Source organism: Anguilla rostrata, chromosome 2, assembly GCF_018555375.3.
Source record: "Anguilla rostrata isolate EN2019 chromosome 2, ASM1855537v3, whole genome shotgun sequence".
In the NCBI taxonomy this organism is placed as follows: Eukaryota; Metazoa; Chordata; class Actinopteri; order Anguilliformes; family Anguillidae; genus Anguilla; species Anguilla rostrata.
This window is the reverse complement of record NC_057934.1, coordinates 36,485,794-36,509,288: the sequence shown is the minus strand read 5'-3', so window position 1 is coordinate 36,509,288 and position 23,495 is coordinate 36,485,794. Positions and strand designations below refer to the sequence as shown.

The 23,495-nt window shown below is 47.0% G+C and overlaps 1 protein-coding gene across 1 annotated transcript; it reads left to right on the top strand.

Annotated features, from left to right (window-relative positions):
• The first annotated feature begins 310 nt into the window (after positions 1-310).
• On the top strand, positions 311-22,855 carry ppp1r1b (protein phosphatase 1, regulatory (inhibitor) subunit 1B). Its single transcript, XM_064321899.1, has 5 exons — positions 311-807; positions 13,839-13,922; positions 14,620-14,695; positions 19,780-19,944; positions 20,473-22,855. The coding sequence occupies exons 1-5, from the start codon at positions 694-696 to the stop codon at positions 20,664-20,666; spliced, it is 633 nt and encodes a 210-aa protein (XP_064177969.1). The 5' UTR covers positions 311-693; the 3' UTR covers positions 20,667-22,855.
• Positions 22,856-23,495: the final 640 nt, after the last annotated feature.

Here is a 23,495-nt window from a genome sequence, read left to right as displayed (position 1 = left end):
TCATTCACACAAAGAGGCCAAAAGAGGCTCAGCTGAAGGGACAAGATTATCTTTTTTTCCGATTGCAAATCAACTCCAGCTTAACATACTCTCCCTCTCACACACACACACACATGCACATACACATGCACACGTGTGCGCACACACAACCTCATTCTTTCCCTCCCTGTCTGAACACTCACTCCCTCTCCATCCCTCCCTCCCTTCCTCCCTCCTCTTGTTCTAAGGACATCCCTCTTCCCCTCCTGCTGCACAGGTTATGGGCAAACAAGCGAGGGGGGGGAGGGAAGAGTGAGAGAGAGAGAGGGGGGGAGAGAGAACAGCAGAGAGAGAGAGGAGAGAGAGCAACGGAGAGAGAGAGTGAGAGGGAGGAGAGATAAGCTCATACCACTCGTACAGAGGCAAACAGAGTAGACAGGCTTAGCACATACACAGACAGTGTGTGAGAGTCATCGGGAGAGAGAGAGAGAAAGAGCAATAAAAAGGAGAAGGGAGAAAGAATCCAGTCACCTGAAGAGCAAAAGAAAAGAGTTACAGGGGTAAAGAGGGGAAGGCAGGTTTTCAAACTCTGTGAACGAAGTCACAGCCCGGGGCACGGAGCAGTGGGGAAGTTGGAATCCGCGCGCTGTCTTGTGGGGGAATTTCAATCAGGGGAACGTAAAGCCTGCCGATTCCAGGCAGACAGACACAGGCATGGATCCACTGTCATCATCTGAAGTCGGGGACGAGACAAAGGAGAGGAAAAAGATCCATTTCTCAGTCCCGACCACCGTGCCCACTCAGCTGGACCCGCGGCAAGTAGAGATGGTGAGTAAGGACGTCCGGAAGTGTGTGTGTGTGTGTGTGTGTTTGTGAGTGTGTATGCATGTCTGTGTGTGTGTGTGTGTGTGTTTTTGTTTGTGAGTGTGTGTACACATGTCCATGTGTGTGTTTGTATTTGCATTTGCGCGTGTGAGTGGGTATGTGTGTGTGTGTGTGTGTATGCATGTTGTCTATGTGCTCTGTGTAAGGTGTCTTGCTGTACTTGATGTATTCCTGTAAATGCACATTGCAGATGGTGGATCCTGAGTGGGTCAATCTTGTATTGACTCTGTGTTCTGTAGGCACTATTTTGAGCTGACACACAAATCTATATGCATAGAGAGCGGAACTAATTAAGGTTAACACAAGTGCTAAATTTCAGCTCAGTGCCACTAAAATTCCACCATGACTGGTAGAACTATTAGAAAACCACTGCCAGATATAGTTAATGATTGTTAAGAATAACAATTTCACCCCCCTTTTGCCTTTCTCTCTCTCACACAAACATCTTTCCTTCTTGATTTAAGAGTTAGTCTTACTGTTCTCTTCATCAGTAATCTAATCGGCCAATCAGGTGGTCTGCTTCAAAAGACTGAAGGGACACCCTGATCCCTCTTATTTAGTTCATGCTGGAATGGTGAATCCAGGCCAGTCCCTGTGCTGAAGGGTTGAGGGAGAACGGAGGGATGAGGGAAAGGGCTGGTTGGTTGGTTTCTTATGATGTCAGGGCAGAGCAGTGGCGTAGCAGTTAGCGCAACAGGCTGCGCTCATCATATTCTGGGTTGTGGTTCCCGAGAGACGTACCTTCGCTCAAAGCTCCAACCCCGTAGATGCCTGCTCATGATATATTATGCGCATGATATATTATGCCATGCTTCCAATGTCTGAGATCAGTGCATGCTCAGCCAATCAAAAGGGAGATGTCTTCCTGCTCAGTGTTCTCAGTTCTGAGTCGACGTAGCACTGTTTGGGCAGTAGGATCACTGTCTGAGGGCTGCAGGTTCCGATGTCAGACAGACAGAGCGCTGTTATTGGAACCTTAGCCATGGCCCTGAAACCTGATTGGTCAGTGAGTAAGTTTTGCATGCTACTGTGGTAATCTCTGCCCTAATTTAAGGGTATAACACCCAAATCCCCCCCCCCCCCCCCACCTCCCTGGGATTAATAAAGTGTTATCTTATCTTATAAGAGAATATAGTACAAAATAATGTAAGGACTGGACGTATAATAACTTGCCACTGCTACTCAGCTGTTTCCTCTGGCTCTTCTCGCATTAGCAGGCTCCCAGCCTCCCCAATCCCAGTTCATTAGCCCGGCGGTTGTTCCCGGTTGTTGAGCTTGTTTATTAGGCGCCCTCCCGCTGGTTAGCCGCGACGCCGCGGAAGGCGAGAGCCGCGTTAGCGCATGAATGGAGCTCTGTGACGGCGTCGGAGGGGGGTCCCTGGCGGAGAAGCGGGCGGCGAGGCGACCGAACGGGCTGACAGTGGCGCGTTGTGTCCGCTGACCTCGGCGGGAGGGAGGGGCGGGGGTCACGTGGGTTTTAATTGGAGGGCCGGGTGCCGCCGCGGATGGGTCACGCGGGCGGCTGCGGTGCGTGCCGGGCTGACTTCCTGAAAGAGGAAAAGGTGAACCCGATGTACAGCAAGTTAACGTCATTACAGTTCACATGGACTGGGGAATGGAGGGGGCGAAGGGGGGGATGGGGGGATTGGGGATTGGGGGGGCGGAGGCACTGTGAGGAGAGTAGTGTAGGGTGGCACTGTAGTGTAATGGGAGAGAAGCTGGTCTTGTAACCAAAAGGTTGCAGGTTCGATTCCCGGGTAAGGCACTGCTGTTGTACCCTTCTTGAACAAGGTACTTAACCCGCATTGCTTCAGTACATATCCAGCTTTATGAATGGATGCAATGTAAATGCTGTGTAATTAGATCGTTCCCTAAATTCCTGTAATGTAATGAATGTAATTCATTATGTAATGAATGTCCAAGTGGGAAAGAAACATCTTAGCATTGGGAAAAAAGAGATAGCACAGATGGGGGGTGGGGGGAGTGAAGGAGGAAGAACGTTGGCGGGGAGGGCGAGGAGGGGAGCGTGCGGAGATGAGAGCTGAGGAGCGTTATTCATGAGGCCCGAGAGGTCAGGCCTCGGACGACCTCTTACCTCTACTGGGAATGCAAGCCGGATGACGTCAGTCAGCAGCGGGACAAAGTCCGCCATCCGACCCGCCTCCTGTCACCTTCGGACTGGCGCAGCGGCCTCGGTGACGTCACCGAGCCATCGATCGCGACCCATCGGAGCGCACCGAGTCGTTCACACGAAACCCCCCTGCTTTCGCCATTAAACGCAGTAGATTAAGGTTGGGAAGAGGAGTAACTGCCTAAAGTGTACATGCGGCAACAGTGCTGCCCCAGATAGCAGCACACCATTCTTAAAATAGCCAGGGAGCTTATGTGTTCCTACTTGAGAACATTGTTTGCAACAATAGCAATGTCAGACCATTAAAAGTTCCCTTGATTGTAGTTCTGTTATTGAACTGAACTACACTACCAATGAAGCACTGTTTCTTTCTTTGCTACTGTATTAACAGTGCACTGCTAGCATACTCTCAGGAAGGGTTAGCTTTCTGTCTGATTTGCGTCAATGCGATTACTGCGCGCATCGACTGTATAGGCTGGAACTGGGAGCCGTATTCATTCACATTCCTCCAACCGCCGCAGCTGTTGCCAGAGTTGAGTCGTATGAAAGCCACCCACTGGTCGCCATGTTTAATCCCCTCAGCCCACAGAAGCAAACAAACACAGGGGCAGCCCTACGGAATCACTTATTTAATCGCCGCAGACTTCTGTGCCCTTTCGGCCGCTCTGCTTCCTGTTTTCTTCATTGCGGGCGGGGCGTCCGCTAAGCTATGCAAATCCGTCCCATCGAAATGAGAAGCTAAGCGGGCGGTATTACTGCAGGTACCGGAGTTTGTACGTACCGCGCTTGTTTGTTCTGTGTCAGCACTAGCCGGACCGTGACTAAAAATTTTCATGCCCACAGCTGGTGCTGATAAACCGTGTTATCAAAACAAGTCGTCGTTTACTCCAAGCCAGGAAAGAGGAGCGCGGTTTTCTGCGCGGGGCGCTTCTCCTGCGTCTGGGCCCCGCCGCGCTTCGGAGTGCGACGGGACGCGACCTTTGGCGCGGTCTGTGTTTGTGGGTAAACACGGCAAGTCCGTAGGACTGCAAACACACGCCCCCGTCGGCTGGGAAATCTCAGGAGGGACGCCGGGCGTGCCGGGAAGGTGACGCTGAGCTCTCGATGAAAAGGCGAGTCTGCGCACCGAGGCGTTCGCTCAGCACCTTGGCGGTAATGAGCGTTTCGTCCGCCCCGGGGCTGTGCTCAATTCGGAATTCACGTCGCGGAAACAAAGTTGCTCTGACTCTGCTCCTTTACCTTGGAGAGCCCGCTCACACTCGATGAATCCCAGAACATCTCCTCCACCATCTTACAGCCAATTCTTGGTCTTCTGGCACACTTCTGGACTCATTTCTCATCAAGCCAACATAAGCTCAATGCTGTATTCCCTCTTTATAGCAGGGGATTGCTGTAAGCAGGGAATAAACTAGGATTGTGTCTTTAGAAAGAAATAGTCAGCAATTCCTAACAATATGAACTTCAATGATATGGTGTGCTATACTCATTACCATCCCCTCTGTAAGAGTTCGACCTGTCAGAGATGAGTGGCCAGAATGTTAACGCAGTTTACTGGGCTGTGTCTCCCTCCTTTCAGTACTTTGCCATACCAGTATGTTTTTCATGAGTGAGAGAGAGAGAGAGAGACAGAGAATCAGAGAGAGAGAGAGAGAGAGAGAGATGTAAAGATGTAGTTATTTATTCACTCTTTAATTGGTTTCTTTGATCTGTCTTGCTGTGCGTCTGTGAGGTCATGTTCATGGAGGATACTGCGCTGACTGGAGCCCCTCTCCTCCTCTCAGCTCCCAGCTGTTTCAGCTGAAAGCCCTCCTCTGCAGACTGTACACTGGTACAAGGCAGAAGGCACATAGACCCTCCATCTTGAAATGCACCACAGCCAGTATACAATGATTAAGTGCATGGTTTCAATTAGGCTCTGGCTCAGTAGGGGAAGGATACTGGACATCTGGACAGTGCTGTGTGTGTATGAGTGTGTGCAGTGAGTGTGTGTGCCTGATGACAGAGTGACACCAACTGTCACTCAATCAGGGACTGCACCCTTCAAGCACAGTTCCACCAAAAACAATTACCTTGTGACCTCTTGTTTTTTTGGAATACCTGAACCGATATTGAAATTTAAAAAGCCTTCCAGACTACAGCCTCTACGAAAGGCTCATTCTATACTTAACAAGCTGTGGACATAGAATCACATAACATTTACTTATGTTGACTTATATCATTTGCATTTCCATCAGTCGATATTATAACATTTTACACTCTACATTACGCAGGTGCTAATGTGCATGTTTCTGCTTGCACCTATATGTGAAAATATGTGTATCTGCAGGTTTACAGCATGCACAGTGTATAAAGCTCCCACAATGGACAGTGCTACTAATTAGACAGCTACAGTAGATGAGCTTGATCTCTTAGGTGAATCTCTTAGGTAGCTCTCTGACCTATTTTATAAACAGGAGGGAACAAGTGGAAAAGATCTTTCTGGTAAATGGACTGCAATTATATAGCGCTTTTATCCAAAGCGCTTTACAATTGATGCCTCTTATTCACCCATTCACACACACACTCACACACCAATGGTGAAAGGCTGCCATGCAAGGTACCAATCAGCTCGTCGGGAGCAATTAGGGGTTAGGTGTCTTGCTCAGGGCGGGGGATCGAACCGGCAACCCTCCGACTGCCAGTCAACCGCTCTTACCTCCTGAGCTATGTCGCCCCTCCTGTTGCTCTGTGGGGACCAGGTAGCAGGTTAACCTCGAGTGTAGCTGCCCTTAGCAGCGCCGAACTGCTGCGCGACCCAAAGGTTGTGCCCGTTCCCCCGTGACACCCAAACACTCTCCGGGAGGTTCCGCGTCCGCGCTCCGAGAGCCTTCACCGCCCGCTTGAGGCTCCGCTAACGCTAACGCTAACGAATGAACGGTCCATCCGTCCGGTTCCGGCGGAGCGGGGGGGTGACACTTGTTTACCGTTTCCCCAGCATTCCGGCAGGTCGACGGGCAGAGTGAACGCGTGTGCCGTGAAACGGCGCCAATCCAACCAGGGCCATATGCTCGCCCGGCCGCCACCCCCCTCCCGAACCTCTGCCTTTGATCTCTCGGGCAGGGTGAGAGATATGCGCTCCACCTAAAAATTCCCCCCATAAATCTGCCAGCTGTCCTTGCCAAACTCCAGTCTGGCTTTTTCTCGACCTCCTCGGCCCAGTGCTCTGACTGGCTGTTTACTGACTGCCCTGAAACCTTGAGGGGAAAGGAGGCAAAGTGGTACAAACGGACGGGCTTCACGTTCTCTGGTTAAGGGCTTGCGAAGCCTTGATTAAAAAGTGCCACAAAAATCCGTTTGAGTGGCAGCTCCTGCTGTCCGTCAGCAGTGAGATTAAATCTGTGTTTCAGTGAGGTTAGACTGGAAGACAGACAGTGTCCTGTCCTGGAGTGGGGGCAGCATTAGGTCCTCTTTACCCTGCCCCTAGGGGGGCCTGTCAGTCACGGACTACCATTATATAAGGCAATATAGCTTCGTGTCATAAACCATAAACTGTTATATCCAGGAGAAACCTGCTCAAGAGATCTCAGTGCTACCAATGAGCAAAGCAAGCGGCTCGATGGCACCCAGGGGGATGAGGAGGAGCCAGTCAATTTCTTGTTACTTTCACTCTACTGGGGTCACGGAAGTGAAAGGTCACTGTTAGGTCATTTTCAGAGTAAACGAAATCTCCAGACCGCAACTAAATATCCTGTTTTATTTCAGTCCACGAGGTTTAACTGGACCCGGCGATGAGTCAGACGTGAAAGCTGTCTAATCATTCAACATAATTTACAGTGGTCCAAATTAATATAACACCAGCCTACTCAGTAGATCACAACATTTCAGCAAAAACATGAAAAATAAAATGTATTCAGTAACGAGGACTGATTGGCGTTTACGCGCGTGCAGTTTACCTGGCAGCGTCAATGGATCTGCTCAGCTGCGAGGTTCCCTTCTCCTGACTAGGCCCAGAGCTGCACCGTGACTACACCCACACAGCCTCAGAATCTGGCAGCCATTTTAGGAAGAGGTCAGAGGTCACCCTGAAGCCCACTCGAATGCGGCGGTCATTCGTGCGCCTCTTTGTTCTGCGGTGGGCTGTGATGTAACAGAGAGAAAGAGAAGAACACATCAGGTTACTGCGCTTCCACTCATTCCATCCGCATCCATATTATTCATTCCATCATCATCATTTGCTACCTTAACTCTCTCTCTTGTTTCTGTCGCAGTGCGTGTCATTAAATCCCTCTTGACTGAGGTGTTTTCCGACAGTCACTTTTTCTGATCGTTTTAATCAGTTATCCATACTTTTCATTAATTCTTTTGTGTGCTCAAATTTAATCTCTTTTTTATCATTGTTTCCTTATCACAATGGGAACTCTCCATCTCAATGAGCTCATTTGCATTTGAATTTTAGCATAAAAGCGAGTTGGCGAAAGACACCATAGCTAAATATAAATCTCGTTGTACGGTGACCCGTCGTTTATTTTATCACAGCGGTGCATGGGCGACGCGTATGGTTGCCATGCCAGTGTTGCAGGACGTGAATTTTAATTTCGATCTGAGTGATGGACGGACTCCAGTACGGTTCAGATTGTTCAGGTAAATGAGATTCACATCCTGTAGAATAGAAGCGCCATTGTTCTGTACATTATTAGGGACATGCGTGTGTAGAGATGTATAATACCTGACTGTGCACAAGCACAAGATACCTTAGGGCTTTCACATATCTGATTGCACAGGTGTATCGTCTGACGCTTTGCTGGTCACATGATACCTGACTGCGGTCTGGTTGGTGATTATAGCTGACCTGCGTACTGGGTGACGACATGATATGTAACTGAATATGGTGTGGGAGATATGTTGTTGTGCACTGTCCGTATAATGAATGTGCTGATTGTGTACCTGTTTGACTGGGAGTACGTTGGTGTGTGATACGGGACCAGCACAAAAATGTGACTTCACTGTGTTTCTCAGAAAGGTAGTTCCACGCCCTGAAGATGCACATAGCAAATCATGCAGCTCATGCAATTTGCTCGTACACGTAGCGTTGTGCATGTCATGCAGTAATGGTGGAAACAGACAGCATGGGATTTTGCTGTGTTTATGGTTGCAGATGCGCACTCTAAAAAGAGATGAGCTGTCAGATAAACTGGGGTCCGAGAGAGAGGGCAGAGAGAAAATACAGATTACACACTAAAGAAATAGGGACAGGGAGGAACGGGGAGAAAGAGAGAGGAGGGGGAGTGTGTGTGTGTGCGCGCTTGTGTGCGTTTGTGTGTGTGTGTGTGTGTGTGTGTGTGTGTGAGCAAGAGAGAGATAGAGAGAGAGAAGGGACCCAGATTGGAAGAGGGATTGGAGACACCGTGTTGACCTGCTTCCGAGCGAGAGTGACAGAGACAGTGAGGGTAATTTAATAATGTTTTTTTTTCTGACAGCGAACAGACTGAAGAATGACAGGTGCGTGCGCTCGCAGGAGTGCGTGGGTCGACGTTCGATCTGCATCCTCGAATAAACCAAAGAGCGTATGCTTTTGGGTCTCTATTAAAATGTAGCGACGGCGCCCGACGTTCGCAGCGCTATTTTCAAACGAGAGCCGTGCCGCACAATGACGGCCGCGCTCAGAAAGTGCTGGAACGTTGCAGAGGAGGTGCGTCCCACGAATGCTGGGCATCTGCGCTCTCATTGTCTCCAGTGTGGGCGGAAGCTCTCTCCTCCGTGCGTCCCCTGGGCCCTCAGATCTAGTTTAAGCTGTCCTGGTGCTTCTTTTTATAGGCTGGGGGCGGTGGATCCGCGGGGGCCCGTCCCCTGTGTGGAGGCCCACATCGGTCTGTGCTCGTTCTGGTTCGGGCTCGCGCTCGTTCGCTCCAGACGCAGCCCGAGGTCTCTCTGTGCCCCCGTTCGGCGGCGCGGGTACCTGTGCGCGTGTGAGACCCTCCGCATCGTGAATTCTCACACGTCACTTTCCGAGTTAAACCTACACGAGGAATGATGCTGAAAGAGAGAGAGAGAGAGAGAAAGAGAGAGGGAGAAAGAGTGAGTGAGAGAGGGTGGGAGAGATGAGGGGAAGAAAGAGCAGTCAACAAGTGGTTGAGATTTTTTTTTTTAAATAAGTGTAGAAATTGCCTGAAAGAGGAGTTTGATTCTTAAATGTAACACATGTACTCATAATTTTCTGCCCTAAAGAATAGATTACTCAACCTCCTTTGAGAGGAGCAAGAATGCATTACTACATTGTAGCTGCCTGCCAGGCTGAGCTACTATTGATGATATTATTGGTATAGCTATGTAAGGATAGCTCATCTGTATAGTGTCACTTTATTTTGTAACAGTACAAATTGTTGTTTGTAAGGTTAGCATTACACCTTGTGATTATAAATGGGCCTCTTCTTGATGAAACTGCATTTTTGTATTCCTGGGAGAAACATGTATGTTCTCCACTACTGTACATCACTCTGGATAACAGCATCTGCTAAATGATTGTTTCATAATGTAAAGTAATACAATGTAAAAATGACACAAGATCACGTTCATACCTCAAACGCCTCAAACCTTGAAGACAATATTTCCTTTTAATCTTAAACATCTAATTTAATTTGTATTTTCTGAGCAATCGTTTAAGTAGTTATTTTATTTTCATTATCGCTTTAACACCTGGTAATGGAGTGAATTGAATAGGACTGACGTGAAAGAGCAAACGAAAGCAAGGGGCCAAGGAAGAAAGAGGAGGGGGGAAAAAAAGGGAAGAGAAGAAAGAAGGGCCAGGTACATTTCACACAGTAAATCAGGGGACTTTGTTGTGCTTTAAGGGCCACTCTCGGGCTCTGTCTCCATGCCAGCGATGTGAGCACAAAGGCTTCCTTCCAGCAAGAATGCTTCTCACTCCGGGCGAATGGACGCTGCGTTAGCATCTCCGTCCATTAATCGCTCATCTCGAGCACGACAAGACCGCGCAGCTCGCGAGCAGAAGCGCCAGGGGGAAGACATTTCTTGAGGGGACACCGGGGAGGCGGGGGGGGGGGTTTTATTAAAGCAGAATGCCGTCCTTAGGCCGTCCTTGACATTACCGAGACGCGCCGGGTTTTTAAGTCTCCTGTGCCAGTCTGCGTTTCGGGAGTCCTGAGGGGGGAGGGAGAGGGTCGCGGCGGTCACAGCGATTCAATTAGCGCCCCTCTCTCTCCGGCGAGCCCGCAGGGGCCGCTGAAACGCCGAAGGCTTGCTCTCAGCCCAGTTACGGCTGGCATCGAGAGGGACCTGCTGGCCCTTCCGTTCAGACGCACCGGGGGGGGTATACCCACTCGGAAAAGAGCTGCAGAGTTTCATAACCGGGGTCAGAGAGTACGGCTATACTTACATAATAACACACAGTTATGCTTACAGGTTAAAATCTAGGGGGAGAAAACACTGCCCAGCAAATGCAAATGCAGCTGTGGTAAAGAGTGAACCACACTGATAATTTAACTGAAAAATTGAATTTTTAAAGCAGGTTAATTAATAGCACATTTTCTGTCAGTTTTCTTTTTCGGTCGATATATTTTGACAGGTCAAGATTCGTCTTTCCCAAAACGAGTACCGAAATGCGAGCGGACCACCTAAATTGCTGTTGACCCGTGGCGATAGCGATACTGTATAAGCCTGGTAAATATCGTTCGTAAAGAGGATTTTAAAAGTGCCGAAAGTATGCCCGTGCAGACGAAAGCCGCGGGGATTAGACGCCAGCGCGACGTCACATGATTACGCGCAGATATGCCCGGAGAAAGGAAACAGGAAAAAACGTAATCTGGCTATCTGTGTTCCGGTGTTCCCGCGAATGAGAAATTTACCGGCTGGATTTACGCGACCGGCGGAGGAGCGATTCGGACGTGGAAAATTACCGGCGGCCGCTATGTCACCCGTTTCCTCTCTGCCGCCGACACGGGCCACCGTCGCCCTGACAGCGGTCACGTGTGTGGCTCTGCGTGTGGTGCGGGCGCGGTGCCACACGCGCTCTTAGCTCCTAAGCGGTAAACGGACTGCATTTATATAGTGCTTTTATCCAAAGCGCTTTACAATTGATGCCTCTCATTCGCCAGAGCAGTTAGGGGTTAGGGGTTAGGGGTTAGGTGTAACACATGTACCCGTTAGGTGTCGTGCTCAAGGACACTTCGACATGCCCAGGGCGGGGTTTGAACCGGCAACCCTCCGACTGCCAGACAATCGGTCTTACCTCCTGAGCTATGTTGCCCTGCTTCCAGGTAAAATTCCGTCCGTGTTCATATACGCATTTGATATATGAAATGACTGCTGGAAGGTAACATGGAGATCGTGGAAGCAATTAAAGCCGTTGACGCAGTCATCTACCTACTAAACCCCTTTCCCTGCCCATCACGCACTGGAGAGAAACAGGAGTTGTGATTCAGGGAGGGCTGTGTCATGGACGATTGTTGCGTGACAAAAGAAATACGACAGGCACATATGTGTGTGTGTGTGTGTGTGTGTGTGCATTCAGTGCACTCTGCATACTCTCTGCTGTATTGGAACATGTTTGAGGAACAGTCACCCGCCAGGAGGTCAAGCTCACGTCCCTGATGAGCCACCGCCAACACACAGGCCTGCCCGGGACGCCTCTGAGCTCCGGCGGGACGCCGTCCGACCGGACGGAATCTTCCCTGGATTCTTCCGAGCGCGCCACCCCGTGGTTTTTTTTATCCCCCACCCCCGGCGTTTTCCCCGGGAGCCGAGGTGTCACCGGGAGCGTCCCGTTAGAGGGGGGGGGGGGGTTAGGCGGAGACCTGCTGATGTCACCCGGGGCGAGCGGGGGGGGTATTGTCAGCTGTGCGCCGTGACGAGATCACGGCGGGGGAACTTCCCGCCGCAAAGGGGGGCGGGGACGGGGGGGGGGAAGACAGCGGGAAGAGGGCGGAGACTGTGAAAGACAGGGATGGAAAAGGGAGACCGAACGGAATAAAAACGGGGCTGGAGGAGAGAGAGAGAGAAAGAGAGAGAGAGAGAGGGGGGACAGAAGGGATTTCGGCAGACAGGGAGAGAGGCGGGCAGCAGCGGCGCGATTGCGATTCGCTGGGCGTCGCGTTTAATTGGCGTGCTGAAACGCCGCGATCGTCGCTGGCACGTCGCGCCGTGTTCTGCGACTGGGGGGGCGGTGGGGGGGTTGCCGTGCCAACGCCGCGCTCGCTGCCAGCGCGAGGAGTGCCCGCCTTGATTAGAAGAGCGAGCGGCGGCGGCGTCGGGTGCCAGCGGTCTCTGAGACGGCTCTTCGCCCGGCGGCCCGAGACGCTCGCGTCGGGGCGGCACGTGCGAGTCTGACGCAGTCTGGAGCCGCGGCTGGCTGCCGGGGCCTGACCCCGAGGAGCGTAGCTACCAGCGCCTTGTCTTTCTCTGACGTCAAACCCCGGTCACCAGACCTGGGTCAAATTGCATTTGTTTTGGATTCAAATACTTTTCCATGCTCTATTGATCTTGCCTGGTGTAATTGAGCCTGCTAATATGACCAGAAGGCGGGGTTTGCACTTTTTGAGAGTATTTCATTGGCTCCAATACGCCAGACAAGATCAGTAGAGCGTAGAAAAGTATTTAAATCAAAACCAAAAACGTATTTGACCCAGGTCTGCTGGTCACATCGGAGGACAAAGCTTGCACATTGTCTTTAGTTTAGTTGATCTGAGGGCCCTGCCGGACACACACACACACACACACACACATTGCTTTGCTAGATGATTGCTGCACTGAGAAGGTAAGGTGGAACAGGGCAGGTTCCTGCTGTTTCGGATGATGTGTCTTAATTTGGCCAGTTAGCGCAGAGATTTTTAGAGTAAGCGGGTAACAGATGGAACGCGAGTCTCTGGTGTTGGGACCGCAGAGCGCCGTCAATGCAGACGGCAGGATCCTGGCGGGTCTGTGAAAATAGCATTATCACTTCCTGCCCGCGAGAGCGCGGCTAGCGATGGAAGTGTGAAGTTCTACGAGCCGCGGGCTTGGGCCGATGGGCGGGGCTTCGCAGAGCTGTCCGTCACAGGTTTTCTTTAATTTTTAATCCAAAGATCGCCATTTTCTCTCCGCAGCAGTGACTGGTACACGTTTAGTGATAATGTGATGCAGTGACGTGTGAAGACTCATTCTCTCGTTCCCGGTGCTCAGTGAGAGATGGGACAGTGCGTCCCGGCTACCTGCTGTCCGTACTGGGGCATTGTGTTTGAGGGACAGGGAGCGAGAGGTAGGGGCTCGGCTGACCCAGATATGTCCAGAGGCTAGATTACTTCTATTTCTGCTCTCTTTGCGGGTGACCATAATTGTTGGGAGACACAGAAGCAGGAGACACATAAGCTTTGGTTCCTTGCAATGCATGCACATACAGAACATCTATACTCGATGTACACAAATTTCCATACCATACCAACAGTTATGGTAGTCATGCATCATTTTGAGAGACCCTCCAGATTTCCCAGAAATGAATGTCAGTTTTATATTTGTGTGGATCCTAAATATCGATGTGGGGGCAGCCGGGTGGCTGATCCTGTTACAGCACAGTGCCAGTGTATGGGCGGATTTTTATTAATCCCTAGACTGAACCATTACCCGTCCTAAAGAAATAAAACCATGCCTGAAACTGCATTTAAGTGAACTGTGACCCCCTTCCCCCAATGGCCATCATGGTACAGGCCTGTACACAATAGCTCCGCCTCCATAGTTTACAGAATATTTAACCAAGAAGTGCTTGACTAATTATAGCGGGGGGTGTGGGGATTGTGGCTGGCGAATGTGATTGGGCAATCTAAATTGGGGGAATATTTCATGCTTACTGACACTGGCTCCTTTGGTGTATCTCTAGATTCGTCGTCGGAGGCCCACTCCTGCCACACTCTTCAGAGTGTCAGAAAATCCATCCCCTGAGGAGGAGACTGCTACTCACCAGGTCAGACAGCGCCCTCGCAGGCTAGGAGGAGTAAATGCAGCTGAATCCTTAACTGTTTAACCCTTCAGAGGAGGGCAATGAGGGAAGAATCTGTTTCTCATTTTCATGCCAAATTCTGGCCTTAATTACATAATCAGCCCAAACATTTACGCCATCTGGCATTTTAGCTACATTTGATAAGTGCATGAGTGACAGCCAAAGACTGTTCTTGTGTCCCCATATGAAACATTTTGCTGTGATCTAATCTCAGAGTGAACCAGTGTCGGTGCATACGGCCAGTTGGCTCATTTAGCCGAGATAATTGGTGGGAACGAAAACCTGCATACACACTGGCCCTCCAGGACCGAAATTGCCCACCCCCGCTTTAAGGTGTAGGGTCACAAAAATGAGATTAGCTGAACATTCTCATGCTGATGTAGCAATCACTACAGTTCAATGAAAGCAATGGAGTTCTAGAACACTGATTTAGAATTTTTTTTTAAAACATTCCAAAATAACTGTTCTATAAAGTGTTAAAAAAAACAGTATGATATGTAGTAAAATGACCCTAAGGTATCGTGTTATCAAATGTAACTCAAAGCGAATTTAATTTATGCTAATGCTTTTGGTTTTTTTGTTGTTTTTGTAAAATCATGGTACACTAGCGTAATTAGATGCTTCATTTTATTGTTTTCTGGTCTTTTCTTGGTGGTTTCAGTGGGTTGTGGGGGAGAATGGAATCCTCAAGCCGAAGCGTGTCAACCCAAGCGTATACCAGCCTCCATCGCTGAAAGGTAGGTGTGCTTATGAGAGCTGCGCTGGCCGTGTGTGAGTCACTTGAAACTATGCGAAAGAGACTATACAGAAATTATGCAAGAATATTTCGATGCGAGGCTCAAATTAGAACTGGGAACATTTGGAGCCCCGCAAGCTTCAAAAATAGGCTTTGAGGGAATGTGAACGTTACGTTTGGCCAAAACCCGTTCGGTAGAGCACCGAAGCAAATCAATCATTTATGGTTAGGTTACATTACATTACATTTATTTAGCAGACGCTTTTATCCAAAGCGACGTACAAAAGTGTATATCATGGTCATTGGACAACTACAAAACACAGGTTCGGTAAGGTACAATACTCATTTTGTACAGCTATTTATAGCCAAGAACACAGTTCAGTTCACGCAGTGAACGTAATTCTGACCTAACTTATGCCAAGGTTGTTGTAAGGTTTAAGTATGAACGTGATCGAGCGTTGGTTTTAAAGTATGGGGATATTATGTAGCATAATGGTTAGGGGAGCAGGCTTGTAACACCAATGCAGTTGAAGGTAGCTGAACTGTTTCAGTAAAAAAATATCAAGCTGTACGGATGGTGTATTAAAAATGCGTGGGTTGTTCTGGATAAGACCAGATGTTGAAATGAAAGGTAATGATCTCGCATGCCAAAAAGATGGCACAAATTAATGAATATGTGTTTGTGTATGGGTGTGTGTCTTTCAAGTGCTTGTTTTTATCACATTGTGTTCCACCGTGCTTTTGGTGTTCTGTCTCTCTATTGGACTCAGTCTGTTTTATATTATGTTCAGTTTCGTTAAATTTAGTTCATTTTATTTGTGCTTTTTAGAGAGAGACTGTGACAAAGAGCCTCTATAGAAACAGGAAATGTGAAAAAAATTAGGCACGACCAAGCCTGAATCCCCAAATATCCAGCAATTCATGTGTACATGTTTGTAGCACCAGCCTGGACAGCCAAAAGGTGCTGTCACAAGTGTGGTGACCCTTCTCCATTTTACCAACAGAGGGAGCCATCTCCCCAGAGCAGCCAAAATTCTCTTTATTAAGAAAATTATTTGGGACCAGCCATCATGATGATGAGCTGCTGTGTAGACCAGCCGCTAGTTCGTAGGCTGTGGTTTTGTTCTTTAAATTCATTGGCTAGACTGTTTTGTTTATTTCGTTGTGGGAAAGTGTTTTGCCATTCCTTTATTATGGGCAGTAGTAACCAAACCTGTTCCTGGAGATCTACCATCCTGTAGGTCCCACCCTAACAAAGTACACCCCATTCAATGGCTACAGATTTTGTTCAGCTGCTAATTAGTAGAGTCAGGTGTTCCAAATTAGGGCTGAAATGAAAACTAAAAGGATGGTAGATCTCCAGGAACAGGGTTGATTACCACTGAATTAGAGATTGATTAGGAGGCCATTTTGTTAATGGAAGGAGAGAAACCCAGTGCAGAGAAGCTGCAGTACTCTTTTAATTCTCACAGTTAAGGAACTGGTTTGGGTTTTTTTTTTTTTAAACGCCTGTGTGGGAACTTTGAGGAAGTTTGGCATCGGTCTAGTTGGCTGGAACACTGCTCACCATGGCAATAATGTACCCTGTTCTTGCACCAAGATGTGGTCCATAGTGTCATTCATGCAGCCCACACCTAGAACCTGCTAGTAATTCACAGTATAAGAATCAGTGCCTGGATTCTGAAGTTAACAGCAAAGGTGTGAAATCTCACCTAATTTTGTTCAGGAGCACGGTTATGAAACAGACTTTTGATTCTAAAGCAGTCCATGGGTTTGGAAATGCATTGCTATCTTTATGCAAAAGTAAACACAACAAATTGCTAAATCTGATCCAGCCAAAAAATCTGATGTGGTGCCAGTTCCTTGTATGTTCTGGTAATGGTCACTGCTACACTAAATAATGTAATCATATCATACACAATCTGTGCATTGCTCTAAGCCCATGTCCTCATTATGATTAGGGCCACCAGTTTGTCTCCACCATGTGACCTGCAGCGATTTAAACTTGCACTTCAATGGTTAATTTTAAGGGGTCAAACCACCTGATGAACTGATCCTCGTAAGCCAAGGCGAAGACTTCAATACTTGCACTGCTAATGCAGGAAAGACGGAACAGGAAAATATCAAATTAAAAAGGCCATATATATAAAAATATATGTACATAATATACATTTCAAATGTGAAATATGATGTGCATCACATGTCTTAGTGGGAGAAAACATAATGTGTACAACTATATTATATAATATAAATTATATAAAGGTGTGTATGGAGCAGTTCAGTGTGCAGGCTTCCTTCCTTTCATTTACTCTTCTCAACCCAGCACCTTATTTACTGGATGTGTGTATGACACGCTGTCTCTGTCCTCAAAGTGTCCCCATATGCACTCCAACAGCACAGTTAAGTGATTATTTAAACAATTGAGTTTCTAATTGAGACATTTATAAACAATTAGTTGGTCTAATATGGGGAGAATCAGGAAGGAGAGTGAACGTGGATGAAAGTTTAGATCAGTGGTGTCAAACTCGTGCCATGGAGGGCCGTGTGTATGCAGGTTTTCATTCCAGACTCAGATCTTGATTATATAATTAGTTAAATTATTTGCTGAATTAGGGATGCAGGTTTGTGCACAATGGTGACCCGACGTCTATGGTGACCCGCATTGTCTAAATAAAAATTTTCTTATATTCTGTGCTTCAATGCAGTTAAACGCATATGGCTGAATGAGTAATTGGACTCAATTAAGGCAGCATTAATTGGTTGGAATGAAAACCTGCATACGCACGGCCCTCCATGGCAACGAGTTTGACACCACTGGTTTAGATGCTATGGAAAGCGTTTCTTTGGGCTAGTGGTCCTCACTCCTGGTCCTGGAGAGCTGCAGGGTCTGCTGGCTTCCGTTGTTACTCAGCATTTGAGCAGCACAGCAGTTTATCAGTTAAGGCAGTCGATGGTGCAATTAACAGTTGCTCGCTGATCTCAAGGACAAAACAAAAAACTGAATTCAGGACTCTTGGCTCTCCAGGACCAGGATTGAGTATTACTGTAGTAAAAAGAAAAATGCATCCATATAAAGTAGGAGTGTCCAATCTTATCCAAAACAGACCAGTGGGGTGCTGGTTTTTGTTTTGGCCCAGCACTAAGATACCTGTTTCCACTGAAGGTTTTGATTGAAGACTGTGATCAGTTAATTAGTTGAATCATGAATTCATTTTTTTATTGAACTTTTTTGCACAAGTTAAATGTATTATAACTCTCAGTTTTTATGTGGGCATTTCCCACAGAAATCATGTCCCTGTACAACATTAAAATACTGCAGCATGTCCACAGTAGTAATCAAACTGAATTTAGCACGCAATTGTTTCTTATAAACATCTCTGTCAATCATTATCTGTTCTTAATTAGTGGAAATTACTTAATCAACTCAAATTGTTGAGGTGGCGCAACTGGGGTGATTGTTTGAGAAGTGGCTTGACGAAGAGGCTATTGCGACCTCTAGCTGGCGGAGGACTGAAGTGCAATGCAAGAAAACAAGGGGAGACAAACTGGTGGCCCTATTTATGATGGAAAACTAAAGACTTGCTCAAGGAGTCTAATATTTCTGAACAGTGTACATAGTCAGGAATTCAAATGGAGGCCCCTTCTTATCAGTCAAAGCTGCTTTATGCATGTTGTGTTTACTGAACCATGGTTGGTGTTCACTTACCACAGAACTCAATAAAGTTCTCCCACTTCTATTCATATTTATGGTGCAACTCTTTATATGAAGACAGCTTCACTGTTTATAAGCCAGTGTGACTGTTTGTGGCTGTATATATTATTTCTAAAAACACTTTTGTGCATGCAGACTTATCAAGCATTATCACATAGTTTCAGTCACCTCTGTTCTTCACTCTCTCTTACTCTATTCCTCATGACTGTGTTTGTCCAAGTTTGTATGCTGAGTTTTATTAATGCACTGTAACATTTTTTGTGAACTAGACTTAAGATGTATTGTCCTGTGACTACCTGTACAATACTACACTTCTACTTTTCCCAAACATAAATTTGCTGTATGAGGCTGCCTCTGTGTCGGTCTGTTGCATTCCATGTTATCTTTTCAGCTTTGCTGGCATGACTCTGTGTGATTCATAGTGCAGGCGTATTACTTAGTCAGTGTATCAGCTCGGCCTGTTTGGGCTAGTGCGCACGCGCGTGCATGTGTGTACGTGATGGGATTAGGGATGGGGACAGCTGTGCAGCGAGTGTGAGTCTGAGCTACTCTGGATCATCCAGGATTACAGCACAGTGCACACAGCTGGATCCACACAAACACACAATCTCACACACACACATGAACACACACACACACATGAACACACACACACACATGCAAACACATGCATACACACACACACACACACAATCACACACACGGACACACACAAACACACGTGCACTCACTCACATACACACACACACGGACATACACACACACACACACAAACACATGTGCGCACACACTTGCATGCACAAGCACACACACACACACATACACACATGCACACACACACAATCACAAGCACACCCACAAACCCACATACTTTCTTTCTTTCTCTCTCACACACACACACAAACACACACTTTCTCTCTGTCTCTGTCTCTCTCAGACACACAAACGCCCACACTCACAATCAGACAGACAGTCACCATTCTCTCATAAATCACGCAAACACACAGACATGAATGAACACATCTCCATCTCTCACACAGTCACACCTCTCATGCACACAATCTCACGTGCAAATGAGCAGACACGGAGGCTGTATGAACAAATTTAGACAATGGTCCCACTGGACTGTGTCTGCTGGTTGGCCTGTCTGTCTGTCTGTCTGTGTCTGTGTCTGTCATTTGTTCCTTTAAAATGACTTTCCTTCTGTCTGATTGCACAAGTCGAGTAACGCAGAGTGATGCCCATGCCGAAGCTTGGAAATAGTACATTTGTTCTGAAACACAACCTATCCCTTTATCCCTCTGTGTGTCTGTGTGTCTGTGTGTCTGCGCGTCTGTGCGTCCGTCCCTCCGTCGGTCTGTGCGCGGGTCCAGCCGTGCAGCGGATGGCTCAGGCTCACATGCAGACCCTCGGCGCCTGCCCCACTGTGGAGGACCGCCCCGAGGGGGTGGAGAGCGAGGAGTGCCCCTCCTCTGGAGAGGACAGTGAGGAGAGTGAGGACAGTGAGGAGAGCGAGGAGAGCTCTTCCTCCAGTGCTGGTGAGAGGGGAACTCTGGGACCAGGGTACCCCCCTGGCTCACTGACTCTGGCTCTGTCTCGCTGACGCCAACGCTGACCAATGCTAACTCTGACTCTGTGCCACTGGCACTGACTGCCTGATGCTAATATTAATGTTGACTAACTGACAGTAGTACATAGGCTGTAAATCACAGGCACTAAAATCGACTTGCATGCACCGTTGCTGTTTGACATCGTCACTGATACCCGCATTAAACCGACCAATGCGACAATCCCATTTGCATGAGAATCTCACATGCAGACTGACTGAGGCGCTGACTCTTATGGAACAAAATAAGGTTCAAAAAGATTTGAATTAATTAATACATTTGACTTCAAAACTATGATATTCTACATAAATCAATTCAAATGTCTCGATTTCACGCTTATGAAATTCAAATTCGTTAATCTTAAATTAAAATATTTTTTAGCCTTATTTTCTTCCATAGACTCCGTAGGTATTGTGGCAGTGTGATCCACTCCTCTGATGTCACTTCCTGCTTCCCCAGATTCTCAGGCGGAGGTGGGCACCGTGGACAGCCAAACGGAGCGGCTGCCGAGGTCAGAGGCCGCCGGCCTCGGAAGACCCGCCTTCCAGCGCAATCAAAGAGACACGGAGAGGGATGAGGACGACGAAGACGATGACGAGGATGATGATGATGACGATGACGACGAAGGAGAGGGGAGGAGCAGATGGGAGTGATTGACAGAGGGAGCGTGATAGGAGCAGGAGAGGGGGAGATGTGTCTTATGTAGAAAATGGAGCTGAGAAAAAAAATGAAGTATGAGAGAATCGTAAGCTCAGTAGCACAGAGGGAACAGAACAGAGCATTTGTGTGTGAGCTTTGTGTCAGCGTGTGTGCGAATGTGTGTGTGTGTGTGTGTATGAGAGAGAGAGAGAGAGAGAGAGAGGAGACAGAGAAAAAGTGAGAGAGAATGAATGTCAGTGTGTGTTCAGCATACCCATATGAGCAGGTGTAGAAGGCTCTAGTAAGTAACAGTATACTTCACATAGAACGGTTTGCCTACTGTCAGTTTGGAGCTTATGAGCTTGAAGAATGTGCTCCTGAAGTCAGGTGGAGGGTCATATTTACTTTTCACTGAAACACGATTACTTTCTCTCATTCCATTATTGAATGCCTCTTCATTTATTCAGACAAGTGACCCTTTGTAACAGATAGTCCATTAGCAGATGGGACACTAACAATTAACATTTTTTACACATTACATATTATTTTTTTAAAAACAATTTTATGCACACAAACAAGCCCGCACAGACACATATCCGCACGCATACACACACACACACACACGCAAACACACACATGCAGACACACAAACACACACACACACATCCAATGTATAGCAATTAGTTGTTTTGCGTTTGTGGTTAAGATGTAGGCTTTAATGATGTCACACCCAAAACCATAACCCCACATTAAAATTTCATTTCAGAATGACCCCTCTTCTTCATCACATTTCACTTAAGGTTCAATTATTTCAAATATAGGTTGTGTGAGTATGATTAATTAAAGACACTATATTTGTTATTTGTCATATAAAAGAATATTTACTATGTCTTGTTATTTCAACATTCACTTTTCATACTATGGAATTTAAGGCTGACATTTGCTCCACTAAAACATTCTTATCTATTGCTTTCAGTGATTAGGTAGTCCACTGATCAGTCTATAGCTCTGTGTCAGCTGTAATGATACAATGACCTGGATTGTGTGAATGTCCCAGATTACTTGTTCTATGCTCTAGATTGTGTCATTGAGTGGTTGCTACCCAGAACTGTGCTGGAGACCTCAGGTGGATTAGATAATAGTAAGAATGACAGACATTTCACATTGCAATGCTGACCCAGCATCCGCATGAAAGATTTAGACGGAGTCGCTCTATGTATACGCCCTGCATGGTGGGACCCAGTGTTTGTGTGTGTGTGTGTGTGTGTGTGTGTGTGTGCGTGTGCATGTGTGTGTGTGTGTGTGTTTCCTGACAGTCAGATCACAGGAACAGGATGGTAGAGGCATCTGGAACAGCCGCAGGGGGGGCCAGCTCCTTCTCCCCCCCCCCTTTGGTGTCTCTAATGGGGTCCTCGCACTCATTATTCTGGCTTTAATTAGATGCGCTCCCTCTCGTCTTTGACCGAGTTGGAGTCGGTTCTAGTTTACCTTTACCAAATTCTGGCTGCAACAAAGGTATGGAGCAACTGGAAGTGATATAAGCCATCTTAGCTTTAGCTTCCTTCTTTCCTCTCCCCAATATTGAACTGTTCGACACACTAAAGACCCCTACCAGAGCTTTATAAATCCAGAGAATAAATACAAGCATGCTTTTTACCCCTCCAATCATCTCTTTTACAAGATCTTGATAAGATTAAAAAAAACAACTAAGCCAGTAATCCAATAGAGTGAAATACTTGGGGTTTTAGCAGTGACCACAGGACTGAGAGAGAGATAAGTACGCTCTCTGTACTCTCTTTGCCTGTATTCTGCTGATGGTACAGAATACAGGCAAAGCGGAGGTAGGGCATCAGCCCTGGAATGGTGGGGTGGGTCTATTTTTCTTATGGATGTTATTAAATAATAGATGAATATTAAATCGAGTCCTAAAGTTTTTACTGTTATTGGTAATACATCTAGCTTTGTTTCAGGGTTTCCTTCTGAGAAATGTGTTCAGGTTAGAGACTGTACATTTTAAGAAGGTCTGTTTTGTACCATTATCAGGATACCATACCAGACCTAAGGTCAGTTACTGAATGTTATAAATATAGGAATTGTTACAGTCAGAATTGCAGTTTGCTATAACCATGCTCAATATGCTGTAGTGATTACTGTCATTGATTACAGTTATATTGACATGTAATAAACTGAATATTAAAACTCCTATGAAGCTGTGGAATTGTATATGTAACACCCAGCAGTACATAAATAAACATCACCAATCAGTCAGTTACACACATTGACATTAATGAAACTGACTTCAGAAAGTCAATCACCAACAAACAGTGAGGTGGATTACTTGTTAAACTGTATATTGAAAAGTTACCATTAGCACTAGTACAAAGCAGCATGCATCACAAATAACACTGAAACACTATGCTGAAAGCCCTGGTGTGTGTTTGCACTGCACAGACGAGGGTGGGGCGTTGATGACTGTTTTCTCCATGCTGACACATCCCCTGGGGAAGTGAGGCCAACTCTGCCATTTTGTCACCAGATCCAGAGACTTTTAGAGCTCCAGATATGTTAGCAGCCATAGCTTGCAAGATTTGATTTTAAAACGATTAAAATACTGACATGCATTTTATTTTTTTTAGCATACCAGGGTGCCAAAAATGATGGGGAAAAAACAGCTATATTCCCTCTGGATTAACTATAACCCAAGACAAATTACTTTTGAAGAGCAACCGGGTGAATTATTTGATTGAAGAGCAGATAACACAGGCCCACTGCCCGTGGCACTCTCACACAGTCAATCTATCGCTCACTGGAGGTTCAGTAGGCCAACTCTGCCCCAGAAACTC

Bases quoted from the DNA above. Each gene is read 5' to 3' on its own strand.
- ppp1r1b (XM_064321899.1), top strand. From the start codon at position 694: ATGGATCCACTGTCATCATCTGAAGTCGGGGACGAGACAAAGGAGAGG. The intron at 13,923-14,619 runs GTCAGACAGCGC...TGGTGGTTTCAG, and splicing joins AGGAGACTGCTACTCACCAG to TGGGTTGTGGGGGAGAATGG. The intron at 14,696-19,779 runs GTAGGTGTGCTT...GCGCGGGTCCAG, and splicing joins CCAGCCTCCATCGCTGAAAG to CCGTGCAGCGGATGGCTCAG.